Source organism: Clavelina lepadiformis, chromosome 4, assembly GCF_947623445.1.
Source record: "Clavelina lepadiformis chromosome 4, kaClaLepa1.1, whole genome shotgun sequence".
Lineage (NCBI taxonomy): Eukaryota > Metazoa > Chordata > Ascidiacea > Aplousobranchia > Clavelinidae > Clavelina > Clavelina lepadiformis.
This window is the reverse complement of record NC_135243.1, coordinates 17132244-17156202: the sequence shown is the minus strand read 5'-3', so window position 1 is coordinate 17156202 and position 23959 is coordinate 17132244. Positions and strand designations below refer to the sequence as shown.

Genomic DNA, 23959 nt, shown 5'->3' with positions numbered 1-23959 from the left:
GAACGTTTGGAGGTCGAGGAGGATTTTGAGAAGAATAAAAAGAGTCCGGGAAGATTTAGAGGTATCGCTTCTCGGCTCTCAAGAGCTAAGATCAAGTGTAGTATCTGTTCTTCTCAGTTTAATCCCTGGGACGCAGTTCATTGAACTGCTCTTCGATTAAACGGATTTTTGAACGGTGAACGACGCTAGGCGCTTGCGCCTGCTCGTTTGAGGGTTGTGCAGCTATTGCAGTACCTGCTGCTTCGGCCCATCTCCCACCCTGGTGGGATACTCTTGTTTGTATTAAAGTAGTCTGAGGAAAAGAAGAAGAGGAGGAGAAGGAGGGGAAAAAAAAAAAAAAAAAAAAGAAGACGATGGGCGGATGGATTGATCGATGTCAAACGATCGATTAATGTCTATGGGATAAATGTTGTACACCTGCGTCACGGGTAAAATGAGAAATTGACTGTCGGCCCTGTGTGACAGCAGGAATGGTTTGATAAAATGGATAAATCCCCGATTTATCTTGTGAAAGTTTCTTCAAGTCAACTGTGCTGCTGCTGCTGTTACTACATTTGTTGTGAGTACTAATGAAAGCGATCGTTTTAGGGTATTTCCCAGTTTGATAGCAAAAAGCTGAAAAATGCAAGAAATGGCCTCCACGGGATAGACACAAAATATCTCCACTGTCACGGTCCAATAACCATCAAGCAGCAAATCATGTGACTGGGCGGCGGCCAGAAGATTGTCGTCTGTCTGCTGGCTGGTTGAGTTCGTCAGTTTGGCGTCTTGTGGCGGGCGATATAGGAACGTTTGGAGGTCGAGGAGGATTTTGAGAAGAATAAAAAGAGTCCGGGAAGATTTAGAGGTATCGCTTCTCGGCTCTCAAGAGCTAAGATCAAGTGTAGTGGTCCATCAGTTTACTGATGTAGAAAGGGTCTCGGTTGATGCCGCCGAGTTTGGTTCCCTTTCCCGAACATACCACCTTCCACCTTTCACCGGGGTTTCGGCTTGCCCCTGCTCGTAACACTTGTGAGCAAACGAGAAGTCATTAAGGTTAGGAAATCCCTTGTCTATCGGAAGATAGGCAGAGGAGACCCCTAGCTCTCTTATACCCCAAATCCTCCACTTGGCAGGGGGGGGGAAGGCGAACGCCGACCTCATCACTGCTCAATGAAAAAAAAAAAAAAAAAAGTGTAGTATCTGTTCTTCTCAGTTTAATCCCTGGGACGCAGTTCATTGAACTGCTCTTCGATTAAACGGATTTTTGAACGGTGAACGACGCTAGGCGCTTGCGCCTGCTCGTTTGAGGGTTGTGCAGCTATTGCAGTACCTGCTGCTTCGGCCCATCTCCCACCCTGGTGGGATACTCTTGTTTGTATTAAAGTAGTCTGAGGAAAAGAAGAAGAGGAGGAGAAGGAGGGGAAAAAAAAAAAAAAAAAAAAGAAGACGATGGGCGGATGGATTGATCGATGTCAAACGATCGATTAATGTCTATGGGATAAATGTTGTACACCTGCGTCACGGGTAAAATGAGAAATTGACTGTCGGCCCTGTGTGACAGCAGGAATGGTTTGATAAAATGGATAAATCCCCGATTTATCTTGTGAAAGTTTCTTCAAGTCAACTGTGCTGCTGCTGCTGTTACTACATTTGTTGTGAGTACTAATGAAAGCGATCGTTTTAGGGTATTTCCCAGTTTGATAGCAAAAAGCTGAAAAATGCAAGAAATGGCCTCCACGGGATAGACACAAAATATCTCCACTGTCACGGTCCAATAACCATCAAGCAGCAAATCATGTGACTGGGCGGCGGCCAGAAGATTGTCGTCTGTCTGCTGGCTGGTTGAGTTCGTCAGTTTGGCGTCTTGTGGCGGGCGATATAGGAACGTTTGGAGGTCGAGGAGGATTTTGAGAAGAATAAAAAGAGTCCGGGAAGATTTAGAGGTATCGCTTCTCGGCTCTCAAGAGCTAAGATCAAGTGTAGTATCTGTTCTTCTCAGTTTAATCCCTGGGACGCAGTTCATTGAACTGCTCTTCGATTAAACGGATTTTTGAACGGTGAACGACGCTAGGCGCTTGCGCCTGCTCGTTTGAGGGTTGTGCAGCTATTGCAGTACCTGCTGCTTCGGCCCATCTCCCACCCTGGTGGGATACTCTTGTTTGTATTAAAGTAGTCTGAGGAAAAGAAGAAGAGGAGGAGAAGGAGGGGAAAAAAAAAAAAAAAAAAAAGAAGACGATGGGCGGATGGATTGATCGATGTCAAACGATCGATTAATGTCTATGGGATAAATGTTGTACACCTGCGTCACGGGTAAAATGAGAAATTGACTGTCGGCCCTGTGTGACAGCAGGAATGGTTTGATAAAATGGATAAATCCCCGATTTATCTTGTGAAAGTTTCTTCAAGTCAACTGTGCTGCTGCTGCTGTTACTACATTTGTTGTGAGTACTAATGAAAGCGATCGTTTTAGGGTATTTCCCAGTTTGATAGCAAAAAGCTGAAAAATGCAAGAAATGGCCTCCACGGGATAGACACAAAATATCTCCACTGTCACGGTCCAATAACCATCAAGCAGCAAATCATGTGACTGGGCGGCGGCCAGAAGATTGTCGTCTGTCTGCTGGCTGGTTGAGTTCGTCAGTTTGGCGTCTTGTGGCGGGCGATATAGGAACGTTTGGAGGTCGAGGAGGATTTTGAGAAGAATAAAAAGAGTCCGGGAAGATTTAGAGGTATCGCTTCTCGGCTCTCAAGAGCTAAGATCAAGTGTAGTATCTGTTCTTCTCAGTTTAATCCCTGGGACGCAGTTCATTGAACTGCTCTTCGATTAAACGGATTTTTGAACGGTGAACGACGCTAGGCGCTTGCGCCTGCTCGTTTGAGGGTTGTGCAGCTATTGCAGTACCTGCTGCTTCGGCCCATCTCCCACCCTGGTGGGATACTCTTGTTTGTATTAAAGTAGTCTGAGGAAAAGAAGAAGAGGAGGAGAAGGAGGGGAAAAAAAAAAAAAAAAAAAAGAAGACGATGGGCGGATGGATTGATCGATGTCAAACGATCGATTAATGTCTATGGGATAAATGTTGTACACCTGCGTCACGGGTAAAATGAGAAATTGACTGTCGGCCCTGTGTGACAGCAGGAATGGTTTGATAAAATGGATAAATCCCCGATTTATCTTGTGAAAGTTTCTTCAAGTCAACTGTGCTGCTGCTGCTGTTACTACATTTGTTGTGAGTACTAATGAAAGCGATCGTTTTAGGGTATTTCCCAGTTTGATAGCAAAAAGCTGAAAAATGCAAGAAATGGCCTCCACGGGATAGACACAAAATATCTCCACTGTCACGGTCCAATAACCATCAAGCAGCAAATCATGTGACTGGGCGGCGGCCAGAAGATTGTCGTCTGTCTGCTGGCTGGTTGAGTTCGTCAGTTTGGCGTCTTGTGGCGGGCGATATAGGAACGTTTGGAGGTCGAGGAGGATTTTGAGAAGAATAAAAAGAGTCCGGGAAGATTTAGAGGTATCGCTTCTCGGCTCTCAAGAGCTAAGATCAAGTGTAGTATCTGTTCTTCTCAGTTTAATCCCTGGGACGCAGTTCATTGAACTGCTCTTCGATTAAACGGATTTTTGAACGGTGAACGACGCTAGGCGCTTGCGCCTGCTCGTTTGAGGGTTGTGCAGCTATTGCAGTACCTGCTGCTTCGGCCCATCTCCCACCCTGGTGGGATACTCTTGTTTGTATTAAAGTAGTCTGAGGAAAAGAAGAAGAGGAGGAGAAGGAGGGGAAAAAAAAAAAAAAAAAAAAGAAGACGATGGGCGGATGGATTGATCGATGTCAAACGATCGATTAATGTCTATGGGATAAATGTTGTACACCTGCGTCACGGGTAAAATGAGAAATTGACTGTCGGCCCTGTGTGACAGCAGGAATGGTTTGATAAAATGGATAAATCCCCGATTTATCTTGTGAAAGTTTCTTCAAGTCAACTGTGCTGCTGCTGCTGTTACTACATTTGTTGTGAGTACTAATGAAAGCGATCGTTTTAGGGTATTTCCCAGTTTGATAGCAAAAAGCTGAAAAATGCAAGAAATGGCCTCCACGGGATAGACACAAAATATCTCCACTGTCACGGTCCAATAACCATCAAGCAGCAAATCATGTGACTGGGCGGCGGCCAGAAGATTGTCGTCTGTCTGCTGGCTGGTTGAGTTCGTCAGTTTGGCGTCTTGTGGCGGGCGATATAGGAACGTTTGGAGGTCGAGGAGGATTTTGAGAAGAATAAAAAGAGTCCGGGAAGATTTAGAGGTATCGCTTCTCGGCTCTCAAGAGCTAAGATCAAGTGTAGTGGTCCATCAGTTTACTGATGTAGAAAGGGTCTCGGTTGATGCCGCCGAGTTTGGTTCCCTTTCCCGAACATACCACCTTCCACCTTTCACCGGGGTTTCGGCTTGCCCCTGCTCGTAGCACTTGTGAGCAAACGAGAAGTCATCAAGGTTAGGAAATCCCTTGCTTATTGGAAGATAGGCAGAGGAGACCCCTAGCTCTCTTATACCCCAAATCCTCCACTTGGCAGGGGGGGGGAAGGCGAACGCCGACCTCATCACTGCTCAATGAAAAAAAAAAAAAAAAAAAAAAAAAAAAAGTGTAGTGGTCCATCAGTTTACTGATGTAGAAAGGGTCTCGGTTGATGCCGCCGAGTTTGGTGCCCTTTCCCGAACATACCACCTTCCACCTCTCACCAGGTTTTAGGCTTGCCCCTGCTCGTAGCACTTGTGAGCAAAATGCAAGTCAAATCAAGGTTGGGAAATTTTTTGTCCTATCGGAAGGTAGGCAAAAGAGACCCCTGACTCTTTTACAACCCCCACTCAAAAACTTTTCCTTTTTTTTACTTTACATTGTAATATCTTTGAAATAAAAGAAAAAAAAAAAAAAAAGTGTAGTATCTGTTCTTCTCAGTTTAATCCCTGGGACGCAGTTCATTGAACTGCTCTTCGATTAAACGGATTTTTGAACGGTGAACGACGCTAGGCGCTTGCGCCTGCTCGTTTGAGGGTTGTGCAGCTATTGCAGTACCTGCTGCTTCGGCCCATCTCCCACCCTGGTGGGATACTCTTGTTTGTATTAAAGTAGTCTGAGGAAAAGAAGAAGAGGAGGAGAAGGAGGGGAAAAAAAAAAAAAAAAAAAAGAAGACGATGGGCGGATGGATTGATCGATGTCAAACGATCGATTAATGTCTATGGGATAAATGTTGTACACCTGCGTCACGGGTAAAATGAGAAATTGACTGTCGGCCCTGTGTGACAGCAGGAATGGTTTGATAAAATGGATAAATCCCCGATTTATCTTGTGAAAGTTTCTTCAAGTCAACTGTGCTGCTGCTGCTGTTACTACATTTGTTGTGAGTACTAATGAAAGCGATCGTTTTAGGGTATTTCCCAGTTTGATAGCAAAAAGCTGAAAAATGCAAGAAATGGCCTCCACGGGATAGACACAAAATATCTCCACTGTCACGGTCCAATAACCATCAAGCAGCAAATCATGTGACTGGGCGGCGGCCAGAAGATTGTCGTCTGTCTGCTGGCTGGTTGAGTTCGTCAGTTTGGCGTCTTGTGGCGGGCGATATAGGAACGTTTGGAGGTCGAGGAGGATTTTGAGAAGAATAAAAAGAGTCCGGGAAGATTTAGAGGTATCGCTTCTCGGCTCTCAAGAGCTAAGATCAAGTGTAGTATCTGTTCTTCTCAGTTTAATCCCTGGGACGCAGTTCATTGAACTGCTCTTCGATTAAACGGATTTTTGAACGGTGAACGACGCTAGGCGCTTGCGCCTGCTCGTTTGAGGGTTGTGCAGCTATTGCAGTACCTGCTGCTTCGGCCCATCTCCCACCCTGGTGGGATACTCTTGTTTGTATTAAAGTAGTCTGAGGAAAAGAAGAAGAGGAGGAGAAGGAGGGGAAAAAAAAAAAAAAAAAAAAGAAGACGATGGGCGGATGGATTGATCGATGTCAAACGATCGATTAATGTCTATGGGATAAATGTTGTACACCTGCGTCACGGGTAAAATGAGAAATTGACTGTCGGCCCTGTGTGACAGCAGGAATGGTTTGATAAAATGGATAAATCCCCGATTTATCTTGTGAAAGTTTCTTCAAGTCAACTGTGCTGCTGCTGCTGTTACTACATTTGTTGTGAGTACTAATGAAAGCGATCGTTTTAGGGTATTTCCCAGTTTGATAGCAAAAAGCTGAAAAATGCAAGAAATGGCCTCCACGGGATAGACACAAAATATCTCCACTGTCACGGTCCAATAACCATCAAGCAGCAAATCATGTGACTGGGCGGCGGCCAGAAGATTGTCGTCTGTCTGCTGGCTGGTTGAGTTCGTCAGTTTGGCGTCTTGTGGCGGGCGATATAGGAACGTTTGGAGGTCGAGGAGGATTTTGAGAAGAATAAAAAGAGTCCGGGAAGATTTAGAGGTATCGCTTCTCGGCTCTCAAGAGCTAAGATCAAGTGTAGTATCTGTTCTTCTCAGTTTAATCCCTGGGACGCAGTTCATTGAACTGCTCTTCGATTAAACGGATTTTTGAACGGTGAACGACGCTAGGCGCTTGCGCCTGCTCGTTTGAGGGTTGTGCAGCTATTGCAGTACCTGCTGCTTCGGCCCATCTCCCACCCTGGTGGGATACTCTTGTTTGTATTAAAGTAGTCTGAGGAAAAGAAGAAGAGGAGGAGAAGGAGGGGAAAAAAAAAAAAAAAAAAAAGAAGACGATGGGCGGATGGATTGATCGATGTCAAACGATCGATTAATGTCTATGGGATAAATGTTGTACACCTGCGTCACGGGTAAAATGAGAAATTGACTGTCGGCCCTGTGTGACAGCAGGAATGGTTTGATAAAATGGATAAATCCCCGATTTATCTTGTGAAAGTTTCTTCAAGTCAACTGTGCTGCTGCTGCTGTTACTACATTTGTTGTGAGTACTAATGAAAGCGATCGTTTTAGGGTATTTCCCAGTTTGATAGCAAAAAGCTGAAAAATGCAAGAAATGGCCTCCACGGGATAGACACAAAATATCTCCACTGTCACGGTCCAATAACCATCAAGCAGCAAATCATGTGACTGGGCGGCGGCCAGAAGATTGTCGTCTGTCTGCTGGCTGGTTGAGTTCGTCAGTTTGGCGTCTTGTGGCGGGCGATATAGGAACGTTTGGAGGTCGAGGAGGATTTTGAGAAGAATAAAAAGAGTCCGGGAAGATTTAGAGGTATCGCTTCTCGGCTCTCAAGAGCTAAGATCAAGTGTAGTATCTGTTCTTCTCAGTTTAATCCCTGGGACGCAGTTCATTGAACTGCTCTTCGATTAAACGGATTTTTGAACGGTGAACGACGCTAGGCGCTTGCGCCTGCTCGTTTGAGGGTTGTGCAGCTATTGCAGTACCTGCTGCTTCGGCCCATCTCCCACCCTGGTGGGATACTCTTGTTTGTATTAAAGTAGTCTGAGGAAAAGAAGAAGAGGAGGAGAAGGAGGGGAAAAAAAAAAAAAAAAAAAAGAAGACGATGGGCGGATGGATTGATCGATGTCAAACGATCGATTAATGTCTATGGGATAAATGTTGTACACCTGCGTCACGGGTAAAATGAGAAATTGACTGTCGGCCCTGTGTGACAGCAGGAATGGTTTGATAAAATGGATAAATCCCCGATTTATCTTGTGAAAGTTTCTTCAAGTCAACTGTGCTGCTGCTGCTGTTACTACATTTGTTGTGAGTACTAATGAAAGCGATCGTTTTAGGGTATTTCCCAGTTTGATAGCAAAAAGCTGAAAAATGCAAGAAATGGCCTCCACGGGATAGACACAAAATATCTCCACTGTCACGGTCCAATAACCATCAAGCAGCAAATCATGTGACTGGGCGGCGGCCAGAAGATTGTCGTCTGTCTGCTGGCTGGTTGAGTTCGTCAGTTTGGCGTCTTGTGGCGGGCGATATAGGAACGTTTGGAGGTCGAGGAGGATTTTGAGAAGAATAAAAAGAGTCCGGGAAGATTTAGAGGTATCGCTTCTCGGCTCTCAAGAGCTAAGATCAAGTGTAGTATCTGTTCTTCTCAGTTTAATCCCTGGGACGCAGTTCATTGAACTGCTCTTCGATTAAACGGATTTTTGAACGGTGAACGACGCTAGGCGCTTGCGCCTGCTCGTTTGAGGGTTGTGCAGCTATTGCAGTACCTGCTGCTTCGGCCCATCTCCCACCCTGGTGGGATACTCTTGTTTGTATTAAAGTAGTCTGAGGAAAAGAAGAAGAGGAGGAGAAGGAGGGGAAAAAAAAAAAAAAAAAAAAGAAGACGATGGGCGGATGGATTGATCGATGTCAAACGATCGATTAATGTCTATGGGATAAATGTTGTACACCTGCGTCACGGGTAAAATGAGAAATTGACTGTCGGCCCTGTGTGACAGCAGGAATGGTTTGATAAAATGGATAAATCCCCGATTTATCTTGTGAAAGTTTCTTCAAGTCAACTGTGCTGCTGCTGCTGTTACTACATTTGTTGTGAGTACTAATGAAAGCGATCGTTTTAGGGTATTTCCCAGTTTGATAGCAAAAAGCTGAAAAATGCAAGAAATGGCCTCCACGGGATAGACACAAAATATCTCCACTGTCACGGTCCAATAACCATCAAGCAGCAAATCATGTGACTGGGCGGCGGCCAGAAGATTGTCGTCTGTCTGCTGGCTGGTTGAGTTCGTCAGTTTGGCGTCTTGTGGCGGGCGATATAGGAACGTTTGGAGGTCGAGGAGGATTTTGAGAAGAATAAAAAGAGTCCGGGAAGATTTAGAGGTATCGCTTCTCGGCTCTCAAGAGCTAAGATCAAGTGTAGTATCTGTTCTTCTCAGTTTAATCCCTGGGACGCAGTTCATTGAACTGCTCTTCGATTAAACGGATTTTTGAACGGTGAACGACGCTAGGCGCTTGCGCCTGCTCGTTTGAGGGTTGTGCAGCTATTGCAGTACCTGCTGCTTCGGCCCATCTCCCACCCTGGTGGGATACTCTTGTTTGTATTAAAGTAGTCTGAGGAAAAGAAGAAGAGGAGGAGAAGGAGGGGAAAAAAAAAAAAAAAAAAAAGAAGACGATGGGCGGATGGATTGATCGATGTCAAACGATCGATTAATGTCTATGGGATAAATGTTGTACACCTGCGTCACGGGTAAAATGAGAAATTGACTGTCGGCCCTGTGTGACAGCAGGAATGGTTTGATAAAATGGATAAATCCCCGATTTATCTTGTGAAAGTTTCTTCAAGTCAACTGTGCTGCTGCTGCTGTTACTACATTTGTTGTGAGTACTAATGAAAGCGATCGTTTTAGGGTATTTCCCAGTTTGATAGCAAAAAGCTGAAAAATGCAAGAAATGGCCTCCACGGGATAGACACAAAATATCTCCACTGTCACGGTCCAATAACCATCAAGCAGCAAATCATGTGACTGGGCGGCGGCCAGAAGATTGTCGTCTGTCTGCTGGCTGGTTGAGTTCGTCAGTTTGGCGTCTTGTGGCGGGCGATATAGGAACGTTTGGAGGTCGAGGAGGATTTTGAGAAGAATAAAAAGAGTCCGGGAAGATTTAGAGGTATCGCTTCTCGGCTCTCAAGAGCTAAGATCAAGTGTAGTATCTGACGGGTTCGGACGCATTTTTTGAGCTCCGCAGGTCCTTGATCTTGTTTTGGCATTTACTCCGGTTTTAGCCGGTTTAAAGGGTCGGTGAGTGTTTCAAATTGTTTATAAAGTAGTTATCTATAACTTTTACACTTACACTTTGCTTACTTTTTAATATAACCGCTGATAATCGTATTTGTCTGAATTTTCATGCTCAGTAGGCTAAGCCCGAGTGGCAACCCTATTTACGCTCGTAAACAGCGCTTTTCAGCGCTACTTTTTATTATTTTTTATAGTTTTTAGGTCACGGAACTTAATTCCGTGGTCAAAAGTACTGAATATTGTTGTTTTATTGTGTTTTTGACTATTTTTAGCGCATTTCTAGGCTATTTTCAGCCAACCACGCGTTCTCACCCGAATTGGGATTCCCCCATTATATTCTATGGTAACCGGCTTTTATTTTTCTAAACTTGTGTCGGGGTCCTCTTTATTACCGTTTTACTCTGTTCTCCCCACCTTGACGTGTTACTAATACGTCCTCGTAATTACAATGGTGTTTTTTAAACAAACACGAACCTTACTGTGTCACTTCGACACCAACGAAATTTCAGAAAATTTTGACATCTCCTCATTCATGGAATTTTTTATTGATGAAGGACCATTTCATTCAATCTCAAACAACATATTCGGTATGACACAATCCGATCACAAAGAAAAAATTTTTGCTATTACATTCAAAGCTGATGACGCCTCTAAACGCGCCATCAAGAAAATGATAAATACTTATTCGCAAAGGCAACCAATTGTGCCTAAAAATGGTACACCGATTCACATGTGGGTTGATGAACCAGTTCCCCCACCAGCTACTATCACCCTCTACCCAGTCCCGCTGGACATCCCTGATCAGGAGATTGAACATCTGGTACGTTCCCAACACTGGGGCGTTCTGCGACGTTTCAAGTTCGGCTCCCATAAAGAATTTCCCCAATTCCATAACGAATACCTGCATCTCCAGATTGACAAACTCAATGAGGACATCCTCCCTAAACAAATCATCATCAATTGTCAACCGGTTTCAGTATCCCTACCGGGAGCTCCGATCCGTAAATGCGCCTACTGTAGGAACTTTGGCCACCTCATACAGAATTGTAATAAAAGAAAAAATAAAAACCCACCTTCTTCCAACAACAAATCTGCCCTCCCTGCAAACTCAACGTGGGGTCGTCAAAAACCAACTCTAAATGAAACCGCGCTACCATCCACCACTCCGACTGAGCATCTCAGCCCTCCTGAAGACCCTCCAACGATTGAGGAATCTGATGCCCCCTCTTCGAGGCAGACCAAGACAGACTCCTCAGCTGACAAAGATCAAGTCCCCACGCCCATTGTTGTCTCAGATTCCCAAGTCCCGTCAACCTCAGAGGAATCCTGCGGCTCTTCTGACTTCGTGACCGTCTCGTCACTGGACGCATCCGATGCAGAAAAGCGACTGAAAGGACTCGAACAAAAGCTTTGCTTCACTACTCCTCCTCCTGCAACCTCAAAAAAAAATAACGCAAAAAACAAGCAAGCCAATAAACCAAAAGGAAAACGCCATTAAACGCTCTGACCAAAACAAGCTATACCATACGAAACCCAATGGAGACTGATAAAAAAATAAACAAATCCTTAATTATAGCTACCATAAACTGCAACGGCCTCACCAGATCTCTCCGACATATCCCCTCCTTTATGCGTGATCATAAAATTGACATTTTGGCAATCCAAGAAGCCCATAGAATCAACCCGAAACAACTTCTCCACTGGCAAAAAGAAAACAATTTGACATCCTTCACCAACGCACCAGATACCAACTCCAAGGACAAATATTTCAAATCCGGAACAGCTCTCATCATATCGAACCATATCCTACCTTTTGTTAAAGATCACACCATCATCACCGAACATCGATCGCATCTTATAAAACTAATCATCAACAATAGAACGGTCATCATTATAAACTCATACCTAACCTCCGGAACCTCCTCCTCCTCATCCTCTGCAAGAATTCTTCAACTTGAACATATTTATCAACACCTCACCACCACTCCACGTGACGACACTTTATGGCTGGGAGACTTCAATCTAGTTCTAGACATCAAAGATTCAGTCAATAAAATTCACATCAGAAATGACCATAAAAAAATGATAGAATATCTCAAATTGTTTGACCTTAACGACGCCTTCCGCTATCTGCATCCAAACCAAAGAAGCTTCTCTTACATCACAGCTAAAGCCAGTACAAGAATTGATAGAATATACTCCAACAGTGCCCTGACAGCCAAAATAACAAAATCCACTTACATTTCAACTGCACACTTCTCCGACCATTCATTCGGCAATTTAATATCTCTTCAGACAACTCTTCCACGACCCGATCATCAGCACGGCAGGACATACTGGAAACTCAACGACTCCCTTCTTCAAGACACACAATTTGGCAATCAAATTGACGATACTATACGAAGCCTCGCCAAAAAGCCCCTCCGCTCTCTCGATCCACTAAAATGGTGGGAACTATTCAAAACAAGCCTCAGAAGATCTATTATTCTTTTAGCAAGTAAGAAAAAGCGCAAAACCCAAAATCTATTAAAAAACTATCAGTACCAATTAGAATCACTCAATGAACACCTCACCCCGGACAAAAATCTGGAAATTCTAAGTTTAAAAAAGAAAATTCAAAACATTCAAGAGCAACAGCAACAAGGTGAAAGAATACGATCAAGAATGAAAACAGTCACGGACAAAGAAGATCCTTCAAGAATATTTAAAGTATTCGAAGGTAAACACCAAAAAAAACTCAACATAAACAAATTGCAGCTGGATGAAGAAAATGACAGCACAATAACAAATAACCCCATCACCATTCAGCAAACCATTCACCAATTCTATTCCCAACTCTGGAAAACCGAACCCACCGAAATAAGTAAAACAGATGAAGAACTTTCTCAATACCTGAACAACCTTCCCTCAATTGAATCCAATCCTCACAATGATCTCTCGCCCTTCATCGACATAGCTGAAATAAAAGCAGCTATACAACAACTTAATAAACATTCCGCACCTGGTCTGGACGGTCTCACAGCCAGTTTTTATCAGAGATTCTCACACCTGCTTTCGCCACTGCTCCAAGAAATCTTCAACAATTGTTATTTCCAATCCCAGCTCACCCACTCTCAGAGATCTGCATTCATTAGACTTATCCCAAAATCAGGCAATAACCTTTTAATTAAAAATTGGAGACCTATTTCGATCTTAAATATGGACTATAAAATCCTCAGCATCATTCTCAAAAATAGAATAACACCAATCGTCACCCACCTCATTTCCTCCTCTCAGCAATGCGGAATTCCTGGCAGATCCCTGGAAACCATCCTTCTCAACATCCAGGCGGCCCTGCAACAAGAAAATGACAATCAAGACGGACTGGCAATTTTAAAACTAGATTTCACCAAAGCCTTCGATAAAGTGAATCACAACTTTATTATTCGACTTCTCAATAAATTGAATTTACCTAGCACCATAGTCAACTGGATTAAAATAATTTATGACCAGCCGCTTGCTTTCATCCAAACTACTCAAGGCCTTTCTCAAGAGATACCAATCTCCTGCGGCGTCCGACAGGGATGCCCCCTGAGTATGCTTATTTTTACCATAGTAACAAACGTTTTAGCACACAAAATCTCAAATAGCTCTCACCTCAATTGCCCGAATATCAGATCTACTTCCCTCAGTCTGCAGCAGTACGCCGACGACACCATTCTCCTGGCTAAGGACATACCAACCATATCCAACGCTCTCCTAATCATAAATGAATTCAGCAAATTTTCCGGACTCAAATTAAATGAAGCTAAATCTGCATTTTTCGTCTCAACTCCTCTTCTACAAAACCAGATAAATCAGCATTTTCCCAATATCCCGATCACCACTAACATGAAAATACTTGGAACGACTTTCTCACACTCCGATGACGATGCTACCGTAAACTGGGAAAAAGCACTACTTACAATAAAAAAACTCAACAATCTGCACAAAATGAGACGTTTGTCCATTCTGGGAAGAAAGTATTTAATAAACGCCCTGTTTCTACCCCACATTATCAGAACCGCGACCCTTTTCCTACCGCCAATAAAAATTTGCAACCAACTCACCAACCTCATCTTCAAGTTTCTCTGGTATCCCAGAAAATTGGAACCCTTGGCAAGAAAAAAACTCATCGCCCCCTTCAATGAAGGAGGTCTCCAAATTCTCCATGTTACATCCCGAATACACTCCACTTTTCTCTATAAAATGAAAAGAATATTATTGGAAAACACCGAAAATAGTTTCTTCGCATGTTGGGCCAAATACAACATTGGAACAAAATTAATGAAAATAGCACCAAACCTGTACTCAAATTCAATTAGATACCGGCCCACCCCAAATCGCACCTGGGAAAAGACTCTGAAAATTTATGACCTACTCAGCATCAACAACAAGGATTTTCTTCTGGCAGAACAAACTCAAGGGAGCCTATACCGTCTATATCTAAACAAACACTCTACTCCGTCACTTATCCACAATCACAAACAACAGATGATTTCTTGGAATCTCACCACTTTAAAAAATATGACTGGATGGTCACCCTCTCTCAAAATAAGAAGTCATTCTTATTTGATTGCCCATCAAGGCTTCCTATGGGGCTCCTTTTATAAAAAACAAAGACTCTTCACTACCCCCCAACAACAGATTAGAATAACCAACTGCAAATTCTGTAAATCAATTCATGACGACATTAACCACCTAATACTGGACTGTCCAATAATTCAAGAAATCCTCAGGCAAATTAAATCCGACATTCTACATTGGTTCTCGACGAATATCACCTTTGACAGAGAGTTATTATTTTACAACAAATTCCAACGACCAACTGCTGAAAAAGTCAAAATTCTACAATATCTCAACATCTTTAAGTCAAATCTTATCTCATACAAAGAATCACTTGATGAAAAAAACTCCTACTGCACAGACAAAACCCTCACTATCAATAACATCCTTTGGAAAACCAGAACAAAATTCAAAATGATCTACGAATGAAAAGATGAAGCCACAAGTCTACACCAGAAGATTGTACTATTGTTTTTTAATTTTTCTCATCCATTTAACCTTAACTACTATGAATGTTTCTAATATAGCTTAACTGTTACTATGTCACTCACCGGCTCACCAAATTTAATCTGTTTCTCACTTTACTTGTAACGACCCACACATATCGCCATGTTTTTGTGTTACGATACCTTATCTCTACACTAACTTTAATGATTTATCATCTGTTTTTATATCAGTTTATGTTACTATATATCCTACCTTATTAACAATGCACCCTATATACTCAATTATGTACCATAACTACATAACCCCTGTTTTTTTATTTCTACCTTCATCAAAATGATGAAACTTAAATTTATACAATACTTATTGTCAATACCTGAAACCTGGAAATCATCCTGTTCAACAACTTCTCAATCATCTTTATGGATTTTACAACAATTCAACATTGCTCTGCATATCCTGAAATAATCCATGATGAAAATATCCATCTCCATTGATGTTTTTATCCACTTTGCTGAAACAACACCACGCTTGAAATCCATCAATATCAAAATCATCTACCACAACCTATTACCTGGAAAAAACTGGTCAACAACTCCTGTTCATCTTATCAAACATGTTCTTGAACATGAAACATGCAACCCCATCATGGTAAACTACTCATATATCTGTTTTTTTTAATCCAAATTGTATGTGTGAAACATCACTATGCTTGGCCTACACCAATATCATAATCCTCTACCACAACCTACATCCTGGGAAAAACTGGTCAAAAAATTTGTTTTATCTTATCAAACATGTTCATTAACATGAAACATTTAACCCCACCGTGGTAAACTACTAAAATATCTGTTTTTTATTCATAATTGTATGTGTCAATATATATATATATATATGCTAACCTGCCTAAAACTACTGTACCGGCTATTTTGACATACTTCATAAACTCTTGGAAAATTCATATAATTCGAAATAACTTTGTCCAATTTTATTGCGTTTTATTTCTTTAAAACGAAACTTATCGATAAATTAACTCCCCACTGTCCCAACCTTACTTGAAAATTGATAAATTTCGAATTTTACTCACCTTTATATGTATTACTCATATGTATACATTTTATTTTCTGTGGAAACTGGATTCTCAAAATTGTACCGGCTTTTTTGAAATTCCCCTAATCTGATCTCTTATTAATTCATACATTTTCTGTGTATATCATACAATTAAAAATAACTATTCTGATTTTGTATTATTCAATTGGATAAAACTGTATTATCGAATATGTGATTGCCCCATTATTACTATAACGCATGGACATATGTTCTACATCATCGATCGAAACTACTTGTATTTCTTTCTTCTTATTTGGAATTTTAATATCGTTGAAATAAAAGAAAAAAAAAAAAAAGTGTAGTATCTGTTCTTCTCAGTTTAATCCCTGGGACGCAGTTCATTGAACTGCTCTTCGATTAAACGGATTTTTGAACGGTGAACGACGCTAGGCGCTTGCGCCTGCTCGTTTGAGGGTTGTGCAGCTATTGCAGTACCTGCTGCTTCGGCCCATCTCCCACCCTGGTGGGATACTCTTGTTTGTATTAAAGTAGTCTGAGGAAAAGAAGAAGAGGAGGAGAAGGAGGGGAAAAAAAAAAAAAAAAAAAAGAAGACGATGGGCGGATGGATTGATCGATGTCAAACGATCGATTAATGTCTATGGGATAAATGTTGTACACCTGCGTCACGGGTAAAATGAGAAATTGACTGTCGGCCCTGTGTGACAGCAGGAATGGTTTGATAAAATGGATAAATCCCCGATTTATCTTGTGAAAGTTTCTTCAAGTCAACTGTGCTGCTGCTGCTGTTACTACATTTGTTGTGAGTACTAATGAAAGCGATCGTTTTAGGGTATTTCCCAGTTTGATAGCAAAAAGCTGAAAAATGCAAGAAATGGCCTCCACGGGATAGACACAAAATATCTCCACTGTCACGGTCCAATAACCATCAAGCAGCAAATCATGTGACTGGGCGGCGGCCAGAAGATTGTCGTCTGTCTGCTGGCTGGTTGAGTTCGTCAGTTTGGCGTCTTGTGGCGGGCGATATAGGAACGTTTGGAGGTCGAGGAGGATTTTGAGAAGAATAAAAAGAGTCCGGGAAGATTTAGAGGTATCGCTTCTCGGCTCTCAAGAGCTAAGATCAAGTGTAGTATCTGTTCTTCTCAGTTTAATCCCTGGGACGCAGTTCATTGAACTGCTCTTCGATTAAACGGATTTTTGAACGGTGAACGACGCTAGGCGCTTGCGCCTGCTCGTTTGAGGGTTGTGCAGCTATTGCAGTACCTGCTGCTTCGGCCCATCTCCCACCCTGGTGGGATACTCTTGTTTGTATTAAAGTAGTCTGAGGAAAAGAAGAAGAGGAGGAGAAGGAGGGGAAAAAAAAAAAAAAAAAAAAGAAGACGATGGGCGGATGGATTGATCGATGTCAAACGATCGATTAATGTCTATGGGATAAATGTTGTACACCTGCGTCACGGGTAAAATGAGAAATTGACTGTCGGCCCTGTGTGACAGCAGGAATGGTTTGATAAAATGGATAAATCCCCGATTTATCTTGTGAAAGTTTCTTCAAGTCAACTGTGCTGCTGCTGCTGTTACTACATTTGTTGTGAGTACTAATGAAAGCGATCGTTTTAGGGTATTTCCCAGTTTGATAGCAAAAAGCTGAAAAATGCAAGAAATGGCCTCCACGGGATAGACACAAAATATCTCCACTGTCACGGTCCAATAACCATCAAGCAGCAAATCATGTGACTGGGCGGCGGCCAGAAGATTGTCGTCTGTCTGCTGGCTGGTTGAGTTCGTCAGTTTGGCGTCTTGTGGCGGGCGATATAGGAACGTTTGGAGGTCGAGGAGGATTTTGAGAAGAATAAAAAGAGTCCGGGAAGATTTAGAGGTATCGCTTCTCGGCTCTCAAGAGCTAAGATCAAGTGTAGTATCTGTTCTTCTCAGTTTAATCCCTGGGACGCAGTTCATTGAACTGCTCTTCGATTAAACGGATTTTTGAACGGTGAACGACGCTAGGCGCTTGCGCCTGCTCGTTTGAGGGTTGTGCAGCTATTGCAGTACCTGCTGCTTCGGCCCATCTCCCACCCTGGTGGGATACTCTTGTTTGTATTAAAGTAGTCTGAGGAAAAGAAGAAGAGGAGGAGAAGGAGGGGAAAAAAAAAAAAAAAAAAAAGAAGACGATGGGCGGATGGATTGATCGATGTCAAACGATCGATTAATGTCTATGGGATAAATGTTGTACACCTGCGTCACGGGTAAAATGAGAAATTGACTGTCGGCCCTGTGTGACAGCAGGAATGGTTTGATAAAATGGATAAATCCCCGATTTATCTTGTGAAAGTTTCTTCAAGTCAACTGTGCTGCTGCTGCTGTTACTACATTTGTTGTGAGTACTAATGAAAGCGATCGTTTTAGGGTATTTCCCAGTTTGATAGCAAAAAGCTGAAAAATGCAAGAAATGGCCTCCACGGGATAGACACAAAATATCTCCACTGTCACGGTCCAATAACCATCAAGCAGCAAATCATGTGACTGGGCGGCGGCCAGAAGATTGTCGTCTGTCTGCTGGCTGGTTGAGTTCGTCAGTTTGGCGTCTTGTGGCGGGCGATATAGGAACGTTTGGAGGTCGAGGAGGATTTTGAGAAGAATAAAAAGAGTCCGGGAAGATTTAGAGGTATCGCTTCTCGGCTCTCAAGAGCTAAGATCAAGTGTAGTATCTGTTCTTCTCAGTTTAATCCCTGGGACGCAGTTCATTGAACTGCTCTTCGATTAAACGGATTTTTGAACGGTGAACGACGCTAGGCGCTTGCGCCTGCTCGTTTGAGGGTTGTGCAGCTATTGCAGTACCTGCTGCTTCGGCCCATCTCCCACCCTGGTGGGATACTCTTGTTTGTATTAAAGTAGTCTGAGGAAAAGAAGAAGAGGAGGAGAAGGAGGGGAAAAAAAAAAAAAAAAAAAAGAAGACGATGGGCGGATGGATTGATCGATGTCAAACGATCGATTAATGTCTATGGGATAAATGTTGTACACCTGCGTCACGGGTAAAATGAGAAATTGACTGTCGGCCCTGTGTGACAGCAGGAATGGTTTGATAAAATGGATAAATCCCCGATTTATCTTGTGAAAGTTTCTTCAAGTCAACTGTGCTGCTGCTGCTGTTACTACATTTGTTGTGAGTACTAATGAAAGCGATCGTTTTAGGGTATTTCCCAGTTTGATAGCAAAAAGCTGAAAAATGCAAGAAATGGCCTCCACGGGATAGACACAAAATATCTCCACTGTCACGGTCCAATAACCATCAAGCAGCAAATCATGTGACTGGGCGGCGGCCAGAAGATTGTCGTCTGTCTGCTGGCTGGTTGAGTTCGTCAGTTTGGCGTCTTGTGGCGGGCGATATAGGAACGTTTGGAGGTCGAGGAGGATTTTGAGAAGAATAAAAAGAGTCCGGGAAGATTTAGAGGTATCGCTTCTCGGCTCTCAAGAGCTAAGATCAAGTGTAGTATCTGTTCTTCTCAGTTTAATCCCTGGGACGCAGTTCATTGAACTGCTCTTCGATTAAACGGATTTTTGAACGGTGAACGACGCTAGGCGCTTGCGCCTGCTCGTTTGAGGGTTGTGCAGCTATTGCAGTACCTGCTGCTTCGGCCCATCTCCCACCCTGGTGGGATACTCTTGTTTGTATTAAAGTAGTCTGAGGAAAAGAAGAAGAGGAGGAGAAGGAGGGGAAAAAAAAAAAAAAAAAAAAGAAGACGATGGGCGGATGGATTGATCGATGTCAAACGATCGATTAATGTCTATGGGATAAATGTTGTACACCTGCGTCACGGGTAAAATGAGAAATTGACTGTCGGCCCTGTGTGACAGCAGGAATGGTTTGATAAAATGGATAAATCCCCGATTTATCTTGTGAAAGTTTCTTCAAGTCAACTGTGCTGCTGCTGCTGTTACTACATTTGTTGTGAGTACTAATGAAAGCGATCGTTTTAGGGTATTTCCCAGTTTGATAGCAAAAAGCTGAAAAATGCAAGAAATGGCCTCCACGGGATAGACACAAAATATCTCCACTGTCACGGTCCAATAACCATCAAGCAGCAAATCATGTGACTGGGCGGCGGCCAGAAGATTGTCGTCTGTCTGCTGGCTGGTTGAGTTCGTCAGTTTGGCGTCTTGTGGCGGGCGATATAGGAACGTTTGGAGGTCGAGGAGGATTTTGAGAAGAATAAAAAGAGTCCGGGAAGATTTAGAGGTATCGCTTCTCGGCTCTCAAGAGCTAAGATCAAGTGTAGTATCTGTTCTTCTCAGTTTAATCCCTGGGACGCAGTTCATTGAACTGCTCTTCGATTAAACGGATTTTTGAACGGTGAACGACGCTAGGCGCTTGCGCCTGCTCGTTTGAGGGTTGTGCAGCTATTGCAGTACCTGCTGCTTCGGCCCATCTCCCACCCTGGTGGGATACTCTTGTTTGTATTAAAGTAGTCTGAGGAAAAGAAGAAGAGGAGGAGAAGGAGGGGAAAAAAAAAAAAAAAAAAAAGAAGACGATGGGCGGATGGATTGATCGATGTCAAACGATCGATTAATGTCTATGGGATAAATGTTGTACACCTGCGTCACGGGTAAAATGAGAAATTGACTGTCGGCCCTGTGTGACAGCAGGAATGGTTTGATAAAATGGATAAATCCCCGATTTATCTTGTGAAAGTTTCTTCAAGTCAACTGTGCTGCTGCTGCTGTTACTACATTTGTTGTGAGTACTAATGAAAGCGATCGTTTTAGGGTATTTCCCAGTTTGATAGCAAAAAGCTGAAAAATGCAAGAAATGGCCTCCACGGGATAGACACAAAATATCTCCACTGTCACGGTCCAATAACCATCAAGCAGCAAATCATGTGACTGGGCGGCGGCCAGAAGATTGTCGTCTGTCTGCTGGCTGGTTGAGTTCGTCAGTTTGGCGTCTTGTGGCGGGCGATATAGGAACGTTTGGAGGTCGAGGAGGATTTTGAGAAGAATAAAAAGAGTCCGGGAAGATTTAGAGGTATCGCTTCTCGGCTCTCAAGAGCTAAGATCAAGTGTAGTATCTGTTCTTCTCAGTTTAATCCCTGGGACGCAGTTCATTGAACTGCTCTTCGATTAAACGGATTTTTGAACGGTGAACGACGCTAGGCGCTTGCGCCTGCTCGTTTGAGGGTTGTGCAGCTATTGCAGTACCTGCTGCTTCGGCCCATCTCCCACCCTGGTGGGATACTCTTGTTTGTATTAAAGTAGTCTGAGGAAAAGAAGAAGAGGAGGAGAAGGAGGGGAAAAAAAAAAAAAAAAAAAAGAAGACGATGGGCGGATGGATTGATCGATGTCAAACGATCGATTAATGTCTATGGGATAAATGTTGTACACCTGCGTCACGGGTAAAATGAGAAATTGACTGTCGGCCCTGTGTGACAGCAGGAATGGTTTGATAAAATGGATAAATCCCCGATTTATCTTGTGAAAGTTTCTTCAAGTCAACTGTGCTGCTGCTGCTGTTACTACATTTGTTGTGAGTACTAATGAAAGCGATCGTTTTAGGGTATTTCCCAGTTTGATAGCAAAAAGCTGAAAAATGCAAGAAATGGCCTCCACGGGATAGACACAAAATATCTCCACTGTCACGGTCCAATAACCATCAAGCAGCAAATCATGTGACTGGGCGGCGGCCAGAAGATTGTCGTCTGTCTGCTGGCTGGTTGAGTTCGTCAGTTTGGCGTCTTGTGGCGGGCGATATAGGAACGTTTGGAGGTCGAGGAGGATTTTGAGAAGAATAAAAAGAGTCCGGGAAGATTTAGAGGTATCGCTTCTCGGCTCTCAAGAGCTAAGATCAAGTGTAGTATCTGTTCTTCTCAGTTTAATCCCTGGGACGCAGTTCATTGAACTGCTCTTCGATTAAACGGATTTTTGAACGGTGAACGACGCTAGGCGCTTGCGCCTGCTCGTTTGAGGGTTGTGCAGCTATTGCAGTACCTGCTGCTTCGGCCCATCTCCCACCCTGGTGGGATACTCTTGTTTGTATTAAAGTAGTCTGAGGAAAAGAAGAAGAGGAGGAGAAGGAGGGGAAAAAAAAAAAAAAAAAAAAGAAGACGATGGGCGGATGGATTGATCGATGTCAAACGATCGATTAATGTCTATGGGATAAATGTTGTACACCTGCGTCACGGGTAAAATGAGAAATTGACTGTCGGCCCTGTGTGACAGCAGGAATGGTTTGATAAAATGGATAAATCCCCGATTTATCTTGTGAAAGTTTCTTCAAGTCAACTGTGCTGCTGCTGCTGTTACTACATTTGTTGTGAGTACTAATGAAAGCGATCGTTTTAGGGTATTTCCCAGTTTGATAGCAAAAAGCTGAAAAATGCAAGAAATGGCCTCCACGGGATAGACACAAAATATCTCCACTGTCACGGTCCAATAACCATCAAGCAGCAAATCATGTGACTGGGCGGCGGCCAGAAGATTGTCGTCTGTCTGCTGGCTGGTTGAGTTCGTCAGTTTGGCGTCTTGTGGCGGGCGATATAGGAACGTTTGGAGGTCGAGGAGGATTTTGAGAAGAATAAAAAGAGTCCGGGAAGATTTAGAGGTATCGCTTCTCGGCTCTCAAGAGCTAAGATCAAGTGTAGTATCTGTTCTTCTCAGTTTAATCCCTGGGACGCAGTTCATTGAACTGCTCTTCGATTAAACGGATTTTTGAACGGTGAACGACGCTAGGCGCTTGCGCCTGCTCGTTTGAGGGTTGTGCAGCTATTGCAGTACCTGCTGCTTCGGCCCATCTCCCACCCTGGTGGGATACTCTTGTTTGTATTAAAGTAGTCTGAGGAAAAGAAGAAGAGGAGGAGAAGGAGGGGAAAAAAAAAAAAAAAAAAAAGAAGACGATGGGCGGATGGATTGATCGATGTCAAACGATCGATTAATGTCTATGGGATAAATGTTGTACACCTGCGTCACGGGTAAAATGAGAAATTGACTGTCGGCCCTGTGTGACAGCAGGAATGGTTTGATAAAATGGATAAATCCCCGATTTATCTTGTGAAAGTTTCTTCAAGTCAACTGTGCTGCTGCTGCTGTTACTACATTTGTTGTGAGTACTAATGAAAGCGATCGTTTTAGGGTATTTCCCAGTTTGATAGCAAAAAGCTGAAAAATGCAAGAAATGGCCTCCACGGGATAGACACAAAATATCTCCACTGTCACGGTCCAATAACCATCAAGCAGCAAATCATGTGACTGGGCGGCGGCCAGAAGATTGTCGTCTGTCTGCTGGCTGGTTGAGTTCGTCAGTTTGGCGTCTTGTGGCGGGCGATATAGGAACGTTTGGAGGTCGAGGAGGATTTTGAGAAGAATAAAAAGAGTCCGGGAAGATTTAGAGGTATCGCTTCTCGGCTCTCAAGAGCTAAGATCAAGTGTAGTATCTGTTCTTCTCAGTTTAATCCCTGGGACGCAGTTCATTGAACTGCTCTTCGATTAAACGGATTTTTGAACGGTGAACGACGCTAGGCGCTTGCGCCTGCTCGTTTGAGGGTTGTGCAGCTATTGCAGTACCTGCTGCTTCGGCCCATCTCCCACCCTGGTGGGATACTCTTGTTTGTATTAAAGTAGTCTGAGGAAAAGAAGAAGAGGAGGAGAAGGAGGGGAAAAAAAAAAAAAAAAAAAAGAAGACGATGGGCGGATGGATTGATCGATGTCAAACGATCGATTAATGTCTATGGGATAAATGTTGTACACCTGCGTCACGGGTAAAATGAGAAATTGACTGTCGGCCCTGTGTGACAGCAGGAATGGTTTGATAAAATGGATAAATCCCCGATTTATCTTGTGAAAGTTTCTTCAAGTCAACTGTGCTGCTGCTGCTGTTACTACATTTGTTGTGAGTACTAATGAAAGCGATCGTTTTAGGGTATTTCCCAGTTTGATAGCAAAAAGCTGAAAAATGCAAGAAATGGCCTCCACGGGATAGACACAAAATATCTCCACTGTCACGGTCCAATAACCATCAAGCAGCAAATCATGTGACTGGGCGGCGGCCAGAAGATTGTCGTCTGTCTGCTGGCTGGTTGAGTTCGTCAGTTTGGCGTCTTGTGGCGGGCGATATAGGAACGTTTGGAGGTCGAGGAGGATTTTGAGAAGAATAA

General features: G+C 43.1%; 1 protein-coding gene, 19 non-coding genes and 2 pseudogenes across 42 annotated transcripts; 21 read left to right on the top strand and 1 right to left on the bottom strand.

Moving 5' to 3' along the window:
* Positions 1-63: 63 nt before the first annotated feature.
* Positions 64-256, top strand: LOC143457597 (U2 spliceosomal RNA). Its single transcript, XR_013117286.1, has one exon. It is a non-coding gene; the product is annotated as a U2 spliceosomal RNA (small nuclear RNA).
* An 885-nt stretch (positions 257-1141) lies between these two features.
* Positions 1142-1334, top strand: LOC143457905 (U2 spliceosomal RNA). Its single transcript, XR_013117561.1, has one exon. It is a non-coding gene; the product is annotated as a U2 spliceosomal RNA (small nuclear RNA).
* A 593-nt stretch (positions 1335-1927) lies between these two features.
* LOC143457596 (U2 spliceosomal RNA) lies at positions 1928-2120 on the top strand. Its single transcript, XR_013117285.1, has one exon. It is a non-coding gene; the product is annotated as a U2 spliceosomal RNA (small nuclear RNA).
* A 593-nt stretch (positions 2121-2713) lies between these two features.
* LOC143457595 (U2 spliceosomal RNA) lies at positions 2714-2906 on the top strand. Its single transcript, XR_013117284.1, has one exon. It is a non-coding gene; the product is annotated as a U2 spliceosomal RNA (small nuclear RNA).
* Positions 2907-3499: 593 nt separating this feature from the next.
* Positions 3500-3692, top strand: LOC143457594 (U2 spliceosomal RNA). Its single transcript, XR_013117283.1, has one exon. It is a non-coding gene; the product is annotated as a U2 spliceosomal RNA (small nuclear RNA).
* Positions 3693-4852: 1160 nt separating this feature from the next.
* LOC143457887 (U2 spliceosomal RNA) lies at positions 4853-5073 on the top strand (annotated as a pseudogene).
* A 593-nt stretch (positions 5074-5666) lies between these two features.
* LOC143457593 (U2 spliceosomal RNA) lies at positions 5667-5859 on the top strand. The gene has a single exon (XR_013117282.1). It is a non-coding gene; the product is annotated as a U2 spliceosomal RNA (small nuclear RNA).
* A 593-nt stretch (positions 5860-6452) lies between these two features.
* On the top strand, positions 6453-6645 carry LOC143457592 (U2 spliceosomal RNA). The gene has a single exon (XR_013117281.1). It is a non-coding gene; the product is annotated as a U2 spliceosomal RNA (small nuclear RNA).
* A 593-nt stretch (positions 6646-7238) lies between these two features.
* LOC143457590 (U2 spliceosomal RNA) lies at positions 7239-7431 on the top strand. The gene has a single exon (XR_013117279.1). It is a non-coding gene; the product is annotated as a U2 spliceosomal RNA (small nuclear RNA).
* Positions 7432-8024: 593 nt separating this feature from the next.
* LOC143457589 (U2 spliceosomal RNA) lies at positions 8025-8217 on the top strand. The gene has a single exon (XR_013117278.1). It is a non-coding gene; the product is annotated as a U2 spliceosomal RNA (small nuclear RNA).
* Positions 8218-8810: 593 nt separating this feature from the next.
* On the top strand, positions 8811-9003 carry LOC143457588 (U2 spliceosomal RNA). Its single transcript, XR_013117277.1, has one exon. It is a non-coding gene; the product is annotated as a U2 spliceosomal RNA (small nuclear RNA).
* Positions 9004-10251: 1248 nt separating this feature from the next.
* Positions 10252-15647, bottom strand: LOC143451443 (uncharacterized). 23 transcript variants are annotated; one of them, XM_076952001.1, is made up of 12 exons: positions 15127-15647; positions 13811-13942; positions 13359-13460; positions 13174-13292; positions 12981-13055; positions 12771-12881; positions 12615-12678; positions 11964-12161; positions 11832-11889; positions 11628-11750; positions 10796-11532; positions 10252-10663 (listed from the first exon to the last, which is right to left on the bottom strand). In XM_076952001.1, exons 1-5 carry the CDS (start codon positions 15166-15168, stop codon positions 12995-12997), a joined length of 456 nt encoding a protein of 151 aa, XP_076808116.1. In that variant the 5' UTR covers positions 15169-15647; the 3' UTR covers positions 10252-10663; positions 10796-11532; positions 11628-11750; positions 11832-11889; positions 11964-12161; positions 12615-12678; positions 12771-12881; positions 12981-12994. The 23 variants fall into 23 exon arrangements, with proteins under 23 accessions (XP_076808116.1, XP_076808114.1, XP_076808115.1 ...); XM_076951999.1 differs by having other exon boundaries at positions 12615-12693; positions 12771-12843; positions 15127-15643; XM_076952000.1 differs by having other exon boundaries at positions 12771-12843; positions 15127-15642.
* A 450-nt stretch (positions 15648-16097) lies between these two features.
* LOC143457894 (U2 spliceosomal RNA) lies at positions 16098-16317 on the top strand (annotated as a pseudogene).
* Positions 16318-16910: 593 nt separating this feature from the next.
* On the top strand, positions 16911-17103 carry LOC143457586 (U2 spliceosomal RNA). Its single transcript, XR_013117276.1, has one exon. It is a non-coding gene; the product is annotated as a U2 spliceosomal RNA (small nuclear RNA).
* A 593-nt stretch (positions 17104-17696) lies between these two features.
* LOC143457585 (U2 spliceosomal RNA) lies at positions 17697-17889 on the top strand. The gene has a single exon (XR_013117275.1). It is a non-coding gene; the product is annotated as a U2 spliceosomal RNA (small nuclear RNA).
* Positions 17890-18482: 593 nt separating this feature from the next.
* On the top strand, positions 18483-18675 carry LOC143457584 (U2 spliceosomal RNA). Its single transcript, XR_013117274.1, has one exon. It is a non-coding gene; the product is annotated as a U2 spliceosomal RNA (small nuclear RNA).
* A 593-nt stretch (positions 18676-19268) lies between these two features.
* Positions 19269-19461, top strand: LOC143457583 (U2 spliceosomal RNA). The gene has a single exon (XR_013117273.1). It is a non-coding gene; the product is annotated as a U2 spliceosomal RNA (small nuclear RNA).
* Positions 19462-20054: 593 nt separating this feature from the next.
* LOC143457582 (U2 spliceosomal RNA) lies at positions 20055-20247 on the top strand. The gene has a single exon (XR_013117272.1). It is a non-coding gene; the product is annotated as a U2 spliceosomal RNA (small nuclear RNA).
* A 593-nt stretch (positions 20248-20840) lies between these two features.
* Positions 20841-21033, top strand: LOC143457581 (U2 spliceosomal RNA). Its single transcript, XR_013117271.1, has one exon. It is a non-coding gene; the product is annotated as a U2 spliceosomal RNA (small nuclear RNA).
* A 593-nt stretch (positions 21034-21626) lies between these two features.
* LOC143457580 (U2 spliceosomal RNA) lies at positions 21627-21819 on the top strand. The gene has a single exon (XR_013117270.1). It is a non-coding gene; the product is annotated as a U2 spliceosomal RNA (small nuclear RNA).
* Positions 21820-22412: 593 nt separating this feature from the next.
* On the top strand, positions 22413-22605 carry LOC143457578 (U2 spliceosomal RNA). Its single transcript, XR_013117268.1, has one exon. It is a non-coding gene; the product is annotated as a U2 spliceosomal RNA (small nuclear RNA).
* A 593-nt stretch (positions 22606-23198) lies between these two features.
* On the top strand, positions 23199-23391 carry LOC143457577 (U2 spliceosomal RNA). The gene has a single exon (XR_013117267.1). It is a non-coding gene; the product is annotated as a U2 spliceosomal RNA (small nuclear RNA).
* Positions 23392-23959: the final 568 nt, after the last annotated feature.

Bases quoted from the DNA above. Each gene is read 5' to 3' on its own strand.
- LOC143451443 (XM_076951997.1), bottom strand. From the start codon at position 15,168: ATGATTGAGAAGTTGTTGAACAGGATGATTTCCAGGTTTCAG. The intron at 13,943-15,126 runs GTATTGACAATA...TTCATTTTATAG, and splicing joins GGATGATTTCCAGGTTTCAG to AGAAAAGTGGAGTGTATTCG. The intron at 13,056-13,173 runs GTAAATTCAATT...TTCTTGTTGCAG, and splicing joins CCAGTTGACTATGGTGCTAG to GGCCGCCTGGATGTTGAGAA.